Consider the following 19,407-nt stretch of genomic DNA (forward strand, 5'->3'; position numbering starts at 1 on the left):
GGAGTTTATATCTCAATTTTGAGGGGTTTTGTTGAAAATTAGACTTGGTTTTGGCTGAATTTCAGATTGAAACTCGTCGAAGAAGAAGAAGAAGACATGACATACATTATATTACAGAAATGTAGTAAAATTGTAGAAAAATTGTATTATGTTATTTATTCATTTTTCTTGTATTCATTTAACTATTGTATGAAAGTTGAACAACATTGTATAAAAATTATATTTAAGTTGTATGATATTGTAGTTGTATATAACTGAGTAAAAATAATGTATATTATAGATAAGTTGTATAATATATAATTAGTTGTATGAGATTTATTTTTACTATGTATAAATCAGATACAAAAGACATATTATATAAAATTTGTATTTAAATTGTATGTTATTGTAGTTGTATTTAACTGGGTAGAAATAATGTGTGAAAGTTGTAGATAAATTATATAATATATAATTAGTTGTATAAAATTTATTTTTACTATGTATAAATCAGATATAAAATATACAAAAGCCATATTGTATAAAATTTGTATAAAAAATATGTTTACGTGGTATGATATTGTAGTTGTATATAACTGGATAGAAATAATATATGAAAGTTGTAGATAAATTGTATAATATATAATTAGTTGTATAAAATTTATTTTTACTATATATAAATCAGATACAAAATATACAAAAGACATTGTATAAAATTTGTATAAAAATTATGTTTACGTGGTATGATATTATAGTTGAATATAACTGGATAGAAATAATATATAAAAGTTGTAGATAAGTTGTTTTCCCTTATTATTCTTGCGCACATCTCTTGCATGTAAATTTCTAATAATTATACGAACTTCAAGCTCCATTCAACCTCACATTCCAAAATATAAAGAAAAAAGTATAAAAAGAAATTCTTCTTGATGCCATTAATGAAGCTATTTACTTCACACACCAAAAAAAGAGTATAAAAAAATATGTTGCTAGCTCTGGAAAGTAGTCTTTTGCATTGTATGAGATTTTTAAAGTCGTCAAGTCTGTAACACGTTCCTTTCCCATTGTAAACACAATGGTTGACATTTTGTTATGGTGAATACGCAGAACTTGTTGCTAATTTTCCCATTGTAAACACAAGGTCCAATGTCAAAAAGAGAAAGTAGTTGATATATCTGGAGATAATCTTGGGAGAGACGAGAGAAAAAAGGTAAAAGGGTGTAACCAAATCCTGAAGGTACAAATAATGAATTGGAAGTCTTTTAAAGTGGATTGTATATATTTTGTAACTAAAATGTATTTAGATCGGATAAATATCAATACATAGACATTTTTCGTAATAAGATTTCAAATAGTTTATAAGAATGAAAAAATCCCATAAAAAACCCTAATTTTGCCACGGTCCAAAGGATGAACTGAATGTTTGTGCAGTTGAAGGTGTTGGTTTTCATTTTTGAAAAATAAAGAGAAGGAGAAAATTAGAGGGGCAGTGCAATGGAACTTAAAATTAGTGGTTTCAATTTTTTTTATTTGAATTTTTATTTTATTTTATCACTTTTATATATTTATTAAAATTAATACAGGTTTAACGGCTTCGAATTTCTTTGACAAATAGTAACTGTTTAATCCCTTTCCAATTCTTTCTGATTGGGGTTGGAGATCGATCGATGAAGGATTTTACCACTGGAGAAAAACATTAGCAAATAAACGAAATTTATATATTACTAATATGTTTAAGTACATTTTATTTTAATGCCCTAAAAGGCTAAAATACGCAAGTTTCCCCCGCCGTTTATATAGAGGCAGCGAAAGTAGTGAAATTTGAAGAGCAAGAAAGAAAAGGAGACTATAGAGAGTATGGCTATGGCTCTTCGAGTTAGACGCCTGAAAGAAGCTTATAGGCTTCTCCCTCTCATTTCTTCTGGTATTTTACTTGTTCAACATTTGGCTAATGTTTTATTTACTCTTCTCCTTATATATAGGAATTTCTGATTTTTGGATTCAGGAAACAGGTGTAAACTAGTTGTAAAGGAGAGCAATTTGCTTCCGCCTCTTTTGAATTATTCATGTGCAGACATCAATACAAAGTGTGGATATAGATTTCATCAGGATCAGAGGTAACAATTTCTATTTGCTGGATACGCCAATTTGAAATTTCTTATAAAAAAGTAATATTTCCACTAGAAAGCCTGTTCATGATTTGTATATTTGAAGGCAATTGCATTTACTATTTTTTTGTTTTGAACTTTTACCTATTAATTTTATATCTTTTGTTTTTATTGCTCCATATAGTGGTTTGAATTTTTTTTCAAGCTACTATTTTGGAGGTTGTAGTAGTCTTCACTTGTACTTGACAGTCTCTTTCAGGTATTCAACTACTATATCAGAAGCAGTGCCAGAAGAGCCTGTTGTACAACTCGATTTCCCTTCCTTCATTAAGTCTGCTATTGATAAACCTGAAGGTGAGCTACTCTCACTTGGTAAATGCGATTTAGTTATTTCGAGGAAAATTGTGATGATGAAACCACATACTGAGGTCACATGTGGAATATGTTTAGCTACTTTTATCAGGCAAAAAGTCATAAGTTCTGGGAAAATTACATTGATTTGGTGGTATTGGTGTCTAAACATTTGATGGATATTTCCTACAAACTAAGTTGGTAAGCCAAGTTGAAGAAACTTATTTATGAAGAAAGAAGAAAATAACCCGAGCTGGAGGAAATTTTTAAGTAGCTTCCCTTTCCTGTATGATGTGCCCAGGACTTGTTCAAGTGGACTATGAATGACTTCTGTACTGAACCAACTTGTCAGCAATTGAGTTAATCATTTCCCTTCTGTGGATCTTATCGGTGAAATGAGTCTTGAATATTTACATACAAAATCTTAGCAAAAAGTGAAAGTATTGGTCTATAGTCAGTCTAAACAATTTAAAGAAATCATCATGATGATATCAAAATGATTGCAGAGAACAAAATCATGTTTTTGCTTTCATTTTCTGCTGGCTGTAATGATGGTTGCTTCTTAGTAAATCATATGACTTCTACATGATAGAATATATCATGTCAATTTTGCCTTCGTCATTCCCCGTCTCCTCCACTTGTTATTAATGGAATGCATGTAAGCAGTGGATTATGACAAATTTGTTCATGAAATTCTTGGTTATGCTATCAATGTCATTCTTTATTATGTTTTGAATATTTCATGTCTATTGCTTAACTTTTGGTTTTACAAACTATTTCATTATCTGGTTGTAACTGGATATATGTGCACAGTTGTCTCATGTCCGTTGCTCTTAACTTTATTCCTGAATGATTTGAACAATGTGCAGGCCCTTCTCATTGTTGGTTTAATGGAATTCCGGATAAGAAATTTTTGAAAGATGGCATCTTCCTAGTGCTCGTAACTGGATTCCTAGATGAAACTTCAATCACCGAGGCAAACTTTGTTAGCATGCTTGAGAAAGTAAAGTTTCTCCAGCAGAGGTAGAGTAGATCCTTACGCAAACTTCTTTTTGTCTTAGTTTTCTTATATACAGCTTTTTAGAGATCTGTGCTTTCTTCTAATGTTGCAGATATCCTTTCCTTCAAATAATTGGTTACCAGGGTATCAAGAAGATCCCACTTTCCTCCAGTAATATATGCTCACATCTGCTTGGGAGAACCTTGAAGGAAAACATTGCTTTTCCTCTTCTGCTATCTAACAAGGATGTTCTGGAGGTATATTCACCTATGTTGTGCGGACTCTCCAAAATGTAGCCGCACCCGTGTCGGATCCTTCAAAAATGCACTACTTTTGGAGGATCCGACATGTATCCGGCCACATTTTCGGAGAGTCCGAGCAACATAGATATTCACAGAATTTGCTGCTCAATTAGTGCAGTTTACAATATCATTTTCAATCTGTTTTATCATACTATAGTGTCATACGACAGGATAGCTGGCTCAAAGTGCTGGACCTTCTTTTGAATATTGTACTTAGTCAGAAGGGGCTTGCATATCTGACCATTCAATGAGATCTGAATTTTCTGTTATAAGTGGTACCTGGATCCTGAGCCTTAGTATAAGTGTTTCCATCGATATTTCCTTGCTAATGTTCTAAAGAAAGCAAGATAAACTCTATACTGTTAAGGAATAATTTTCGATTTTTTGGTAGGTTATTGAAACATTTTGTCATGTCCCGTCATGGAGTTATATATGACACTGGTTTTTTAACGGGGAGAGAAAGATTAGTAAGTCTCTTTTAAGTCCTAAAAACAACTCTGAAAATCGATATACATTGTAAACTAAAGAACAATGCTTCAAAAATTTGTTTAACATTCTTTGATAGTCAAATTGTGGACCAAATGGATGTACAGTACTTAGCATACCTCATCGTTAAACATTGACTTTGTTAACAGTATTGGTTAAGTAGTTCGAATTTTGTGTTAGGCCTCTGCTAATCTCCTTTAATCTGCAAAGTACCACTTATCTGGTAGTTAGGCTTAGAAATTTGTCAGCATTAGAGCTAATTGGCATTATGCTAGAAGATGCAACTGGTATTGTGGGGTAAGTCCATGTCATCTATCTTTTTGTTCACGCTTTTAGATATGGTTCAGGACTGGAAATATTGTGCTTAATTGTTAAGTTTGCGGCTCCCTCATTAAAAACTTGTTGGTTGGTGTTGGGTTAAGATCTGGCTTCTGTTTCTTGTAATTTGTCCATGATTTTTGGGTCTTGAGTATTACTTTGTTGCTTGTTGCCTTCCATACAGTTAAATTTTGCATATGCTTATAATAAACATTTGCTTTTGGGTGATATTTGCTGTTGGCCGTAATATCCGAGTTTCTGCAACCTTTATTTCATTTACTCATGTTCTGATTGTGACTAGATTCATTGATTAGTTATGAATTTGACACACTATTCCCTTTGTTAGATTGCTAGTGAGGCCTGCTATGTGATGTTTAAAGGTTTGAAGAGTCCGTCAATCTGTTATGGGAAGGAAGCAGAAATGGTGATTCTAGACAAAGGTATGCTATATTTCCCTCTTTTTATATGCGGCATGTTTTTTTTATGAGGTAAATATATTCATTAATGGCATCGAGAAGATGAAAAAAGTAAAAAAGTGATTCTGATAGCTCCATTACATGAGAATTAGGCTAAGACTACAGAGCTTAAAAATAAAAAAAAATGGTCAATGTTATGTACAGGGGACAGCTTGCACCAGTTAAACAAATTCATAAGACACCTAGCCTTTAAAAGCGATTTGGAGTTGAGATACCACCAAAACATCTATGATTTCTTTCCATCCATAGAGACCAAAAAATAATTGCTGGAACCATTCACCATATGTTCTTGATGGGTTTATCAACTTCCCAGCTTTCATAAGCTTCCTTTACCTATATGCATGACCCAGTTAAGTCCAAAAATCGAGTAAAACATGCTCCTAAGATCTGCTGCTACTCTAGATTGGAGAAGAAGGTGCCTGATGCTTTCTAAGTTGAGAAGACACTTGTAACATCTGTTTACAAGCTGAATGTTCCTTCTACAGAGGTTATCCTGCGTCAAACATGCCTCATTTAGTGCGTCCAACTAAAGCAAATTATTTTTGTGGGTAGCTTTGTTCTCCAAATTAGCTTCCAGGGCCATTTATCTATCATTGCATTGTTGGCACATTAGTTTTATCCTGCTTTAACATTGTACGAGCCATCTCTTGAATTCCCTCATCTCAATCTGTCAACTTCATGAGTATTCATTGTGCATCTCTCTAGCTTTGAAAGTAGTTGCAGTAGATCATTGAGTTTACAATCGGTGACAATTCCCAGGAGTTACCTGCTCTATTCTGTGAAATTGTTGAATCTGGATCAACTTTAATAAAAATGATTAGGGAATTCATCTTTTAGAATAATGTTGTCCAACCATTTGTTCTTTCATATATTGATTTTAACTCCATTCCCCACTTTGAATGATGAGTTCTTCCATAAGCTGCATATGCTTTTCCACAAGCCTACACCATGTGGCTGTCTTGGGAATTTTGAGCACCAGTGATTCTCCACCCAATATTTTGCCTTAATTTTGGCTCAACACTCCCCCTCACATAGTCTAATTCTATTTTTTCATGAGCTAGACACTTGTAATATATATTTGCGTGGTAGTGAGATTTGAACCTGGAACATCTTGCCTACTCCGATAGCAAGTAAAGAAGATGGACTTTAGGCCTAACTCAATCCAAGAAACTAGCTCATGATGTGACGATTGGGACCTTCTAATAATTCCACTCCCAGGCATGGACATCTAGAGCATGGACAACATAATGTGGGGGGTCCAACATTGGATAAACAGACACAGAGTTGAGTCTGGCAATAGCTAACGTATTTGGAAAAGTTTCCCTGGAAAACCAGCGAAAATATGCTATGATCCTTGTCGAAACCTATTCCACTAGTCAGAATCCGCAAAACTCCAGATGGGTCAAGTTGGAAACTTGGAATGAGAAATTGATCACCAAGAGCAAAGCCTCATCCTAAAAAAATGAGATTTTGTTGGCGCGTGAGATCTCTATTACCCGCATTAGTCATTGGATTTTTCTCGGCAGTGTTTTTGTGGTGATGTCGCATATTGCACAACACTCATGAAACAAAATTAAGATATGACCACTTTCAGTCATTGGAAAATGCACGACAACGATATTCTTTTTCTGAATGTTGCTGGTTACTATGCAACGAATAAAGGCTTTGATACTTCAATGAACTGTGGACCTTCTCATCTAACTGTTTAAATTGTTAGAAAGAACACATTTTATTTACTTAATCATATATGTCTCAACATAATATATAAGTAAATGCAATACAAAGAAATTAGCCTCAATTGTTGGGTAATGCATACCCTATAGCATTAGTTATGGCTCGTCAAATTGCTAGATTTAAAACTAGAACTTCAACAGCTTGCTAAGATTGAAGAGGTAAACCCTCAGGGGTTGGCCTGGTGGCAATTGACTTGAGCCTTGGGGTTTGCTCCCTTTCAAGGTCTCAAGTTCGAAACCCACCGGGTGCAAACAATTTCTGAGGCCATCGGACTGGGTAAAACCTGAAATAACCGTGGTGCACTTGCGGGAAACTCCTTGCCGAGGGCCTGTGCACCCCCGGGATTAGTCGGGGCTCTTAGAGACTCGGACACCCGGTGCAAATAAAAAAAAAAAGATTGAAGAGGTCTTATGGAGGCAAAAATCTAGATGTTTATGGCTTAAAGAGTGGGACAGGAACACCAAATATTTTCAGAAAATGGCACTCTCTCACAGAAGAAACACCTACATTGACAAGCTCAAAATTGGCAATGAAACCAATGAAGAGAGAGGACGGATTAAGGAGGAAATTTTAGACTTTTATCAAAAGCTCTATACCGAAAATGAACCTTAGAGACCAACTGCAGACTTTGAAGTTCTGGCAAGTATCACTGATGAAGAAAAGATAGAACTGGAGAAAGCTTTTGACTATGTTGCGCGGACTCTCCAAAATGTTGCCGCACCCCTGTTGGATCCGCAAAAATGCACTAATTTTGGAGGATCCGACACGCACCCGACCACATTTTCGGAGAGTCCAAGACTCCTAGCAACATAGGCTTTTGAGGAAGAGGAGATTCTAGCAATTATTCAATCATGTGCTCCTGACAAGGCACTAGGTCCGGATGGCTATACCATGGCCTTCTCCAAAAGGCACGTGGAATCATCAAGGCAGATGTAATTCAGGTACTCAACCATTTTCATCAACACCGCCATATGGTTAAGCCTTGTAATGCCTCATAAATTGCTCTAATTCCTAAAGAATAAGAGCAATTAAGCTTAAGGATTATAGACTAATAAGCCTAATTGGTGGTGTCTATAAAATAGTTGCAAAGTTATTCTCTGAAAGATTGAAAAAAGTGATTGGGAAACTTATTTGTAGACATCAAAATACCTTCATCAAAGGCAGGCAAATAACAGATGCAACCTTAATTGCCAACAAAGTTCTTGATTGTAAACTGAAGAGAGGTGAATAGACATCCTGTGCAAGTTGGACATAGAGAAGGCCTTTGATCAACTCAACAAGCAATTCCTCATCACAATGCTAAGGAAGATAGGATTTGGTGATGGATCAAATAGATAAAATTTTGCATTAGTATTGTGAAATATTTAGTCTTGCTCAACTCTAGCCCAATTGTTTTTTTTCCCCACAGAATGGTGTCAGGCAGGGAGACCTCCTCTCCCCTTTTCTCTTTATTTTCGCTATGGAAGGGTTAAGCAGAATGCTTGAAAAAGCAAGAGATCTACAATAGTTAAAAGGTTTTGAACTAGGCACTAGTCAAGGGAATGTAATTACAATCTCACATTTGCTTTATGCTGATGATTCCCTTATTTTTTGTGGAGTAGAGGAGTCCCAGGTGCTACACTTAAATCGTACACCGCTTATTTTTGAGGCGCTGTCATGACTACACATTAATATGATGAAAAACTACATTTGTCCCGTTAATAATGTTCAGAATTTGTAGACTCTGGCAAACATCTTGTGTTGCAACATTGGTACTTTTCCAACAACATACCTTGGGCTACCACATGGTGCTAAATTCAGGTCAAGTGGTCAACTGGAATTTGGAATGGTATGGTGAAAAAATTTGGAAAAAAGTTGGCTATTTGGCAGATGCAATACGTCTCAATGAGTGACAAGACTCACTTATCAATCGTGTTCTGGATAGCATTCCCACATATTTTATGTCATTATTCCCCATCCCAAGCAAGGTGAAAAAACAACTGGACGAGATTAGAAGGAATTTCCTTTGGGAAGGTAACAACGAAACACACAAATGAGGATGTTGAGATGGATGTGTGGGCATACCGGGTTAGTTAGAATTAGGAATTAAGTTATTCAGGACAAGGTGGACGTGGCCTTTGTGGAGGATAACATGCAGGAAGCAAGACTTAGATGGTTCGGACATGTAAAAAGGAGAAGCACTAATGCCCCAGTTAAGAGGTGTGAGAGGTTGGTCTTGGAGGGCCAAGGAAAGGTAGGCTGAAGAAGTATTGGGGAGAAGTGATTAGGCAAGACATGGCGATTCTCCAACTTACTGAGGACATGACCCTGGATAGGAAGGTGTGAAAGTCAAAAATTAAGGTAATAGGCTAGGTAGTCGAGCGGTGTCCTTGCTCGTTCCAGTAGTTCTAATACATCCCTCAGTGTTAGTTTTGCATTTTCTTATTATTATTAGATATTAGATTTCTGTTATTGCTTACTGTTCCTCTCACTTCGGTTTTCCGTTTGGTTTGCTGGTGTTGTTGCTTGCTGTTACTCTTTTCTCTCTATCTTGTCTGAGCCGAGGGTCTTCCGGAAATAGCCTCTCAACCTTCTTCGAGTAGGGGTAAGGTCTGCGTACATTCTACTCTCCCCAGACCCCACTAGTCGGATTATACTGGGTTGTTGATGTAAGATGGGGTGATAAAAGAAGATGGTCTATACTCTATTAAAGCAGGATATTCAGCTCTTTGTGCCGAGAATGAGATGGTGGATAATTGGTCATGGAAATTAATCTGGAACACGAAATTACCCCCCTAAGCTGATTTGTTTCAGCTGGACAACACTTTACGAAGCATGTTTGACTCAAGACAATCTCCGGAGAAGGAACATATACTGTCAAAAAATGCTATATGTGCCATCAGAACATAGAAACCAACCGTCATGTCCTATTACATTGTGCAGTTGCTACAGATATGTGGAACATATTCTTTTCAGTTTTTGGGCTCAGTTGGGTCATGCCTGAGAGGATTAACGATGCCTTCATATGCTGGAGTTCTTGGAAAGTTGGTAGGTAGGTCCATCAGGAAGATCTGGAAAATGATTCCTGCCTGTATTTTTTGGTGTATCTGGACAGAAAGGAATCGAAGATGTTTTGATGTAATATCAACTCCTAATCACACTCTCAAGGTTAATTGTCTTTTATTTTTATATAGCTGGCGTAATCTCTTTCCTGTAAACTCCACTGATATGTTTTTGGACTTTGTTAGCTCCTTATCTTTAGTATAGGGCACATTGTAATTGAGCTAACAAACTCACTTTTGCATTTACTATCTTTGTACTAGTTGCATCTACTTGATGCCATTAATGATATCCCGTACTTCATCAAAAAAAAAAAAAAGATTATGGCTCGTCATTGTAATGGAGGACAAGCCATACCCTGTCTAACTGATATTGCTTTTTCTGCATCAGGAAAAGAAGTTAAGAAAAATAGTTACTGGTTTCGTTAACTAAATAGAAATTGAACTCCTTATAAATTGTCTATGTATATTTTGAGTGGCACTTGCATTGTATTGGTCTTTCTCCCATCTATATCAACTGCACCATTTGTGTAACATCTATATCAACTGCACTGTATTGGTCTTTCTCCCATCTATATCAACTGTACCTTTGTGTAACATGTAGGATATTTATCATTCATGTTTCCCATATGCTCTTCCTGATATACTGAGTTTCTATAGTAAGTTTGATTACTTTATCTTTGGGGATTAAGGCTGCGGACCAGCTAAAAAGAGTAGAATAGTTACCTTGCTTTACATGTTTTTATATGCTTCATTTTTTCCATGAAATAGTTTCTGTATGTCCATTTTCCTTCTATTGTCATAGTACTGAGGTTCTTTCTTACGTTCTGCGATGTCAGCAATCAAGGATTTCAGAGCACAAGAGAGTGCGGCCCCTAAGATCCTGACAAGCACATGGGTAAAGCCAACTGATGAATTCAAGGCACCACCTCTCTGTTTCCCCTTGCGAAACCTGTTTCTTCACTTTCCAGGTAGACGTTCCCTTGTTGAGCTGTCCCATACTGTTGATTTAGCACTCTTTAAAAGATAATTTGGAACATCACCATCTATTAATTACTGGGGAAGTGCAAGGATTTCTGCATCAAATGTGCAACTTGTGTGTTCTGCAGTCAGTAAGAAATTATGAAGTACGTTCCCCCTTCCTCCCTCGTCTTCTTGTTGCCGTGTAGAAAGAGGGATAATCAGATAAGAACAGAACAATTAACCACCTGAAACAGGGAATCAAATTCAAGGTTAATTTGTATGGAATGGTGAATAATTGCTCTTCCAACTGATGTGACTATAAACCTTGTGCAACTTTGCTGTTCGAGGAGAAAGGTAGAGAGGATAACATTGTATTTCATGTTACTCATCAAAGTGTAGTTTGCTAAACTATCAAACTAAATGTTGATAATGTTAAAGCAGTGCTATGATAGGAAGTGGTAAAGAGGTACCCAGTCGATGTTCTCTTTGAATCACTATGATGTAGCTTGGAATTTTGGTGGAAGATATTTGAGATTCAAAACTGATAGCTATCTCAATTTACTTTCGAAAGCTTCCCTTGTCTAATAATTTTAAGAGATGATAAAAAGAGGTGTTCCCTCTATTTCAAAATTCAAGGATTGTGATTTGCCTGAGGCCCCTTCTTCCTAGCATTTGTCACTTATACTTTAGTTTCTGACTTTTCTTGCAGGTGGTATTTCAGTTGATGAGAGTGGCAATCGCCTTTTCCTTTCTGACTCCAATCACCATAGAGTTATTGTACTAGATGGCAGTGGAATGATTTTAGACTCTGTATGTGTCAGGCTTGCATGGATTGCTTCATGATATTTTGATGGTTATATCTTACTGCTAAAGCATAACGGGAATTGCTAATGCAAACATTATCATTTTTGAAATAGATTGGTTCTTCTCCTGGTCATGAAGATGGAGAATTTGAATATGCGAAGTTAAAGCGTCCGGCAGCTTCTTTTTATCATGCCACTGAGGACTGCCTATATCTTGTGGACTCAGAGGTAATTGCATTGAAGCTCTTTATGTTTCTTATGATATCCTATCTCTCATTGTCTAATTTTGATGGTTAAGAGGGATAAAAAAAGAAATGAAAAGGAGGTGGGCGTGCTTGATGTAGCAAAAAGTGAAATAAAACCACTCCATCACACATGATTTCGATCTTTTGGAATGTCCCAAATTGTTAACTCACTTGCAGAAAAAAAATCAGCTGTTATAAAAGCTACGCTCATTTAGTCATTCATTTCTTAAAGCATCATGTGCTGTGTTTCATCTCAAGCTAACTATGAGAATATTCCAATAGTCAAAATTGTCTTTCTTCTTGCCACAAGAGTATTAAATACATGAGACTAATATCTTAATCGTTGTATGCCCCTAAATTGTTATATAACGGAGATAGAGGGAGTTAAAACGTTCGGTAAAAGAACATTAAACTGAAGCAATGAGTGTCGCAGAAGCATTAAGCATAATTACGATTTTATTTGTGTGTTGGCGGATACAGCCTGGCTTAAGCTTGCTATTGATAAGCGAGTTGAGCTCGTACCAGCTCAAGTTTGGCTAGTTTAAGTTACCGAGTTTTTTTTTCAAACTTTTACATATTTATATTTTATTAAAAATAAAAGCAAAGATATACATTAATTGAGTTATTCGTTGGCAATTTGTTTTTGAACAAGTCAATATATCTTTTCTAGTTGCTAGTGTGGAAAGATTTTAATGTTCAGGTCCTATCTAGTATTAATTTGGAATAATAGTTTATCTAGTTTTTTCCTACCTAATCTTAAATGTGCATAAATCATATAAAAAATTTAATGAATTCTTTAATAGATAATTTGAGCTCCAGTAAAGTGATCCAAGCGCAGCCTTGTTTACTTTGTCCAGAGAAGCTCAATTTTCTAAATTTGTTGGGTTGAGCTTTTAACATAAACACGAATTCAAGAACTTGGGTTAGCTGACCTTGATTACGCGTTTACACCTCTAATTTAAGTGATCTTTGTGAAAGATAGTGGTAAAAGCAAGGCAAGTGTGGTTTTGCAAGTTTTGACTGATGTAGTTTGTCTCTTTCATTGGCAAATAAGTCTGCACTCAGTCTTAGGCTTTTGGCTGCATTACATGGTCACCTGAGTTTGAAAAGGAACTGTCACTCCTCTCAAGGTGAATCTCATTATGTCCCTTTTGGTTCTTTTGAAGATAACATCCATCTTCTTCCTAAAGAAAGGTCTACCTTATATTAAATTACAAAAGATAGCATGGCCTCACCTTTAGTTTTGTCAATCTAAGCTTTTTTATTTCTCTATTAACATCCACAATGTAGCAGGGAGTCCTACATGTTCCCCTGTTGATCCTACAGAATACATAATTTTATCAATTTTTCTCTTAATAGTCAAATGAAGTAGAGTAGAAACTCAGCATTCACATTGTGATTTAGAGTGTAATACACTAATACCTGTGCTCCTCGCTTCACCATGAGGTTTATTGTTGTTGAGTTAGCCCTCAATCTACAGTTCTCTCCTACAAGTATCACACTCAGTTTTTTTTCTTCTTTTTTTCATAAACGTCAGTTAACCTTTTTAGGTTAATTGATATAAAAAATTATACCAACAGATATTCTGTCATATGGGATATAGAGTGATCTTGAGATTCTATGTTGTTCAAATGACATTATGGCTTCCATGTATCTCCTTTTTTTTTGATACTCGAGTACTAGATTGTTCTACTACATGACAGCCTTGAATTTTTTGTCCTAGTGGATGAAGACACCATTACTGTTTCTTTTTTGCATGGCATCCCTATTAGTTCATTAGGTTTTCCCTGTTATTTCATAAGTAACAAATGTGCCCCTGGTGGTGAAAGAATCATGCTATTAGGAGAGCTGATATGGGGAGGAGGGTTGTGGAGACTTTGTACCCAAGAAGCAAAACAAATATAAATAGTAGCATTTGGAGCTGGATATTGGGGAAGCTTTGGCCTAGAAACGATCTAAATGCACAGTCTGAAGAATTGCAGCAGGACACATTGCTGTTTCCGTGGCACATGCTGAAATCTCCAAATGGCGATCTCCTCATTTTAAACCGCAGGTAGATGCAACAGCTGGTCCAATTATCTTCCAAGTTATAAGTCTGCAAATGCGTTATATTATTTCTCCCTCACCAAGTTTTAACTTCCAATTCAAATGCAAGGCACTAAGTTTTAACTTATTGCACGAAGATATTTGTAAATTAACCTAGAAGACTAGCTCTGAAACTTTTTCTATTTCGTTTAATTGGTGAGGTGTAAAGGCATAGTCTTGCTTGTTGATGTTCTGATTCAGCAATAGGAAACAAGAGTGCCCTTTATTGGTTCTAACAATCTATGGAAATGGATCTTCATCTTTTCGAACATTCAAGTATCCTGAAGGCTTAGTTTAGAGTTTCCTTATTACAACAGGTAGAAAGCACCGATTGTCGAACAATAAGGAAAAGAAAATGAGGCAATAATCACATGATGGATGCAGGGAACATAATTTATTTCGGAATTCCTGCTTGCTTTTTCTTCAATTGCAAATCGGATCAAAACGACCGCAACAGCAATGCCTTCTACCAAGCTAGTTGTGATCGGCTATACAAGTCATCACTACCCATTTCGCTCGATTTGAATTCGTTTCATTTCAATATTAATAATTTAAACTCTTTAGTAATAGAAGTTCTTTACATTTTCTATTAACATACAAATGCCAAGTAGTTGGTTTTGCCTATATGGATCTTCCTGTTATCCAATGCGTTCTGTTTTTCACTAAATTTTCATGATTCTAAGAGACTGTAGGTATTTTGGGCCAACTTCCTTGTGTGATTTTGGTCTACCTCGTTCCCTTTTAACACCTTCCGTTGTCATGGTTTCTACCTACAAACCGATGTATTTAGATGTCTGCGTAAGACATGACCAAACCATCTCAAACGACCTTCTCTCATTTTATCTTTTTATGTGCTACTTGCACCTTCTGCCGTATATGGATAGTTTTAATCTTGTCTAATCTTGTGTGTTCTTACATCCATCTTAATATTCACATTTCTACCATATTCATTTTGTTGATATTCATTTAACACTTACACATTTTTGTCCTCTTGGCTGGTTCTGGCATAAATTTTGTTAAGGCATCTGACTTTCTAGTTTCTATTTTCTTCTTTCCTCTTTGGCTTATTTGGTCCTTTTTTCTTCATCTTCTCTCTTTAAGCAGAATGCCACAGATCAATTCTTTTTCTTATTTATCTTTTAGCTTGGGGGTGTGGAGGATATGTTTTTAGGTATTCAAAGCAAAATTCATTGATTTCTCTCTTTGTTCAATTTCTGTTTATTTTGTTCTTGGAAATATTTCATTATATATTCTAAATTTTCAAACCAAACTCTTGTAACTGTTTATCTGTTCATAGCTCTTAAACTATGTAATCTATCTCTTTTTAGGTCTTAAGCTTTATAATCTTTTTTTCCTGGTGGCATAACTAGGTATGTTTGTATCACATAGCCAGTTTAAGAAGTTGGAAATGATCGGAACATATGCCCAATATTGGTTCTCATTTTTTGTTCTAAAAGAATAAATGGCCCGAACGGGCCAACATTTCATGAACTTAGAAATTGCATATGATGAACAAGTTTGTCGTCTCGTCTCTTTGATCCTTTCAAGGAAAATGGAATATTAGAAGCCCAAACATTGCTCTTTCCAATTTATATTTTGCAGATTTTGTTTCTGGATTTTGAAATTAATAGCATCTTGATAATTTCTGCACTTGTATTTGTAAAATTTTATGGTTTGAGCTTTGGGGTTGCCCTCACTTGAAATCTTTTTGCATGCAGCTGCGAGACATTGTGGATCATGGATTTAGCCTCATGCGTTATCGGAGAGGTTGTTAAAGGTATAGAAATTATTTCCAAAAATGGTTTTAGTTTTCTCTACTAACAGTTAGCGTCAGTTGTTGACTCATCCATACTCTAAAAGGATTTTCAAATATTTTGGAGATCTGTGAGCCATTGATCCTAGAGAAGTCTACGCTTTTGAATCAAATGCCTAGTGATTGGTTGCAGCAGCAAGGAGATGCAAATTACTCATCAAAGAGAATTCCATATCTTGAGCTTATGTCTTCTGTTGCAACTCTTCAGGATCAGATGCTCATCTGTGATACAGGTAATCATGTCTTAAGTGATTGCATCCATTGTAACTTCTGCTTTGTTTGATTCAACTATTGATTTGTACTTATCTGAAGTTGGTCAGAGTGTATTAAAACTCAATAGAAACTCGGGTTCTATATCAAGCTTCCAGATCTCGAATTTGGGGATCCTTGGGTTTCCTTACTGGTCCTCATCTCCTCTTGAACGAGTATGTGCTGCGTAAGTGTAACAAATTAAAGAAGTTCTAGCCGTTGTTCTTTTCTGCTTTTTCTGGGTGATTATGTTAATTTACTGTGTCGATTTCTGCTTCTGTTACAGTGATGAAGCATTGGCAGCAAATCCCATTGATCACCTAGAATCTTTCAACTTGTTGCCAGGTAGTAAAAACCTATTGGTTACATTTAGTCTAGATAATTAGTGAAAAAGCTCTTGTCTGGGAAAAATACTTCTCTTTCAGCTGTTTATTATTACCTATATTTATGTACCTTCAATTTTGTATCTTCTTTTTCTGGATCATATTTTCTTGCAAGAATTTGGTTGTAATTTTTTATAAATTTTGATTTGTTCCAAAGAGGAGTTTTTTTATTTACTCCTGAGGATGAGACTAGAAATTACTACATAATTAGTTAGGGAAGTATAAAAAATAATCCGTACTTGAAATGTAAATGGAGTATGTTAGATCAAATTTACTTCTGAAGTGGCTTTGGAGGTACAATCTGGAGGTTAATGCTTTGAGGAGAAAAGTCATCTTGGTATTGGCAAAATGGACAATGGTGTTCTAACACTGTTAACAGTCCCTATGGGGTTGGATTATGGAAGTCAATTAGACTTCACTGGAATACTTTGGCTTCTAATACCACCACAAGGGTAGGTAATGGAAGGAAAACACTTTTCTGGAGTGATAACTGGTTAGTGCATTGCCCTCTCAAAGAATTATTTCCTGATTTTTTCAACATTGCAACATCACCTACAGCCACATTAGATACAGCTTGGGGACAGCAAGGATGGAATGATACTTTTAGGAGGGCTCTGAATGACTGGGAACTAGAGAGGGTTGTGGATTTCTTTAAGATATTGGAAGAATTTCAAGGTCTCAGAGAATCTGAAGATAAACTTCGTTGGAGCCTTCGCAGGGTTGGGAATTTTACAGTTAAATCTGCATATACCTTAATTTCTATTCCAAACCAACAGTTAGAACAACGGCACTGGAGGTATATTTGGAAACTCAAGGTACCTTTCAAGGTAGTATGCTTTCCATGGTTAGTGGCAAGAAAGACTTGTCTAACCCAAGAGAACTTGAGAAGAAGAGGTTTTCAGCTATATGCTCTAGGTGTTTATTATGTGGTGCAGCTGTAGAAACTAATAGCCATTTGTTTCTTCGTTGTCCTTTTACTGACCTACTGTGTCAGCTCTTTCTTAATGGGCCTTAAATGGAGCATGCCAGCAAACACTTGTAATTTGCTGAAGTGTTGGAATTATAATAGGGGTATAGTGAGACAGAAGATATGGTGGTGATTGGTTCCTGCTTGCATATGGTGGACAATCTGGAAGTAGAGAAATTTAAGAATTTTTGAAGACAGAAGCAACTCTTTACAGAACATCAAGATGAAATGTTTTATTTTGTTTCATTTCTGGTGTAAAGAAAGCTATATAGAGGAGGCAGAATCTCTAGTAGACCTGATAGGTGCAATGTGATATTAGGCGGACATAGCTGGTTTTTGTTTTCCTTGTAAATATGTCTTGACACTGCCTTACTGCTGTTTTTATTTTCTTAATTTACATGTTACCATTATAAAAAAAAAAAGCATGTTAGATCAAATTTGAAAAAATATAAAGTTACCTTTGACGACCAATTTTATGTGATGGGCAGATGGACGAAGCAGGGGTTTAAAATGTTAATCTGACTAGTGTGTATACTATTAAAGTTTACAATTGAACGATTGATGACATTGAATTGTTATGAGAATTGTATTTAATAATGTTATTAGTATTTATGAGATGTCCCAAATAGAAAAATGCATTACAAAGGAGAGTACCTGTTGGACAAGTAGTTTTATGGATCAATAGAAAAAGAGAAAATAGGCCAAGTACTTCTAGATCGAGGAGTACTGTATGATAACATCGCTTCTTCATTTCTGTCACAGGTAGAGTTGACATACGACTGAATTTGGATATTCCAGTATATTTTGATCTAATCGAACCACTGCGTGAAAATTGTGTATGGAGGCAAGTTAGAGGGGCAGCAACTGAAATCTCCGAGGCAGACAGCACAATTACGTCTTCAGAAAAGGTTTCTAATGCTTGGACATTTTAGTCTCCATGTATTTGTATCACCCATAAATTCGACTTCCCTCGTTCCAAACTGATTTTTCCATTTTTCATTTTTGTATAGTTCCAAAATAAGTTTTCAAAAAGAATGTTGGTATATACCATGTAGCACAAATAGTTGTGGGACCACTTTAAAGGTAGAATATAGTCCAACATTATATCTCAAAATACTAAATAATTCACTTTTTCAACTCCTCTAATAGCAGTACAAAGTCGAAGCAAGAGATGTAATTTGGGATGAATGCAGTATTAGGTAGCAAGCACTTCAAATAGTGCCTTATTTCAAGTTGCTTAAAGAGTTAAATTGATGGGGATATGCAGGTTGGTGTTGCTCAGCAATGGTATGATGAAATTGACCACCTTGCCTTTTCAACACCGGAAATAGAATCAACCATAGAAGAGGTAAGTGTGAGTCATGGTGAAGAAATTCCAGAAGGGAAAATCGAGATCAGTTGCTCCATTAATACAAGTCCTGGAACAAGCGAGGTATGTTATTCTTCCCACACAATTTTGCTTTTGATTCTGAATTACTAAGATTCTCCAGGATTTATGTGAAATTTCTCGCTTAAGTTGTTTAAAATGATAAACATTTCAGTTAATTGGTATTACCTGCATTTCATACTGAATTTCGCATAGAAAAATGATGCTTTACTCATTATGTGATTGTTTTCATTTCTCTGGTTCCCCCCACCAGGTTATCATTTGTGCTGCAGCATATTTGAGACTGAAAAAGGATACAGATGTGTGTAGTGAAAGTAGACAGAGGAAAGCAGCCAGGATAGCAGATCTGTTGAATCAGGGGAGGACAAGGGTAAGCAGAGATGTTATAGTCCAATTCTTGCTGACATCAAAAAGAGATCTAGAAGAAGTCATCATAACGAGACCTATACAGGTGAGACTCAAGTTTGATTGTCCAAACCACCCAAAAGCAGATAATTCCAAAGATATAATTTTGACGGACACCTCTTTAAATGTGAATGTTACTCTTGAGTAACAACTAGTGTATGGATGACTCTTAATGATATCTATGCCTCATCATCTTGAAGGTCAACTTGTGCACACCTTGATTATTTCACCAGTACAAGTATCGGATAACTTTGATTTGTGCTCATTATTTTGTATGAATATGTGAGTTATTTGTTCTATTTTCTAGTGGCTTTTCTA

At 35.8% G+C, this 19,407-nt stretch overlaps 1 protein-coding gene across 2 annotated transcripts; it reads left to right on the plus strand.

Moving 5' to 3' along the window:
- The first annotated feature begins 1,625 nt into the window (after positions 1-1,625).
- Positions 1,626-19,407, plus strand: LOC107812273 (uncharacterized). 2 transcript variants are annotated; one of them, XM_075243804.1, is made up of 17 exons: positions 1,626-1,900; positions 1,982-2,093; positions 2,334-2,438; positions 3,305-3,458; positions 3,548-3,692; positions 4,888-4,981; positions 10,629-10,760; positions 11,462-11,562; positions 11,670-11,783; positions 13,630-13,853; positions 15,604-15,662; positions 15,746-15,931; positions 16,011-16,134; positions 16,234-16,292; positions 18,060-18,205; positions 18,565-18,729; positions 18,938-19,407. In XM_075243804.1, exons 4-17 carry the CDS (start codon positions 3,427-3,429, stop codon positions 19,235-19,237), a joined length of 1,881 nt encoding a protein of 626 aa, XP_075099905.1. In that variant the 5' UTR covers positions 1,626-1,900; positions 1,982-2,093; positions 2,334-2,438; positions 3,305-3,426; the 3' UTR covers positions 19,238-19,407. The 2 variants fall into 2 exon arrangements, with proteins under 2 accessions (XP_075099905.1, XP_016492818.2); XM_016637332.2 differs by having other exon boundaries at positions 1,706-1,900; positions 2,344-2,438.

The sequence above is a fragment of the Nicotiana tabacum genome, chromosome 22 (assembly GCF_000715075.1).
Source record: "Nicotiana tabacum cultivar K326 chromosome 22, ASM71507v2, whole genome shotgun sequence".
NCBI classification, from domain to species: domain Eukaryota; kingdom Viridiplantae; phylum Streptophyta; class Magnoliopsida; order Solanales; family Solanaceae; genus Nicotiana; species Nicotiana tabacum.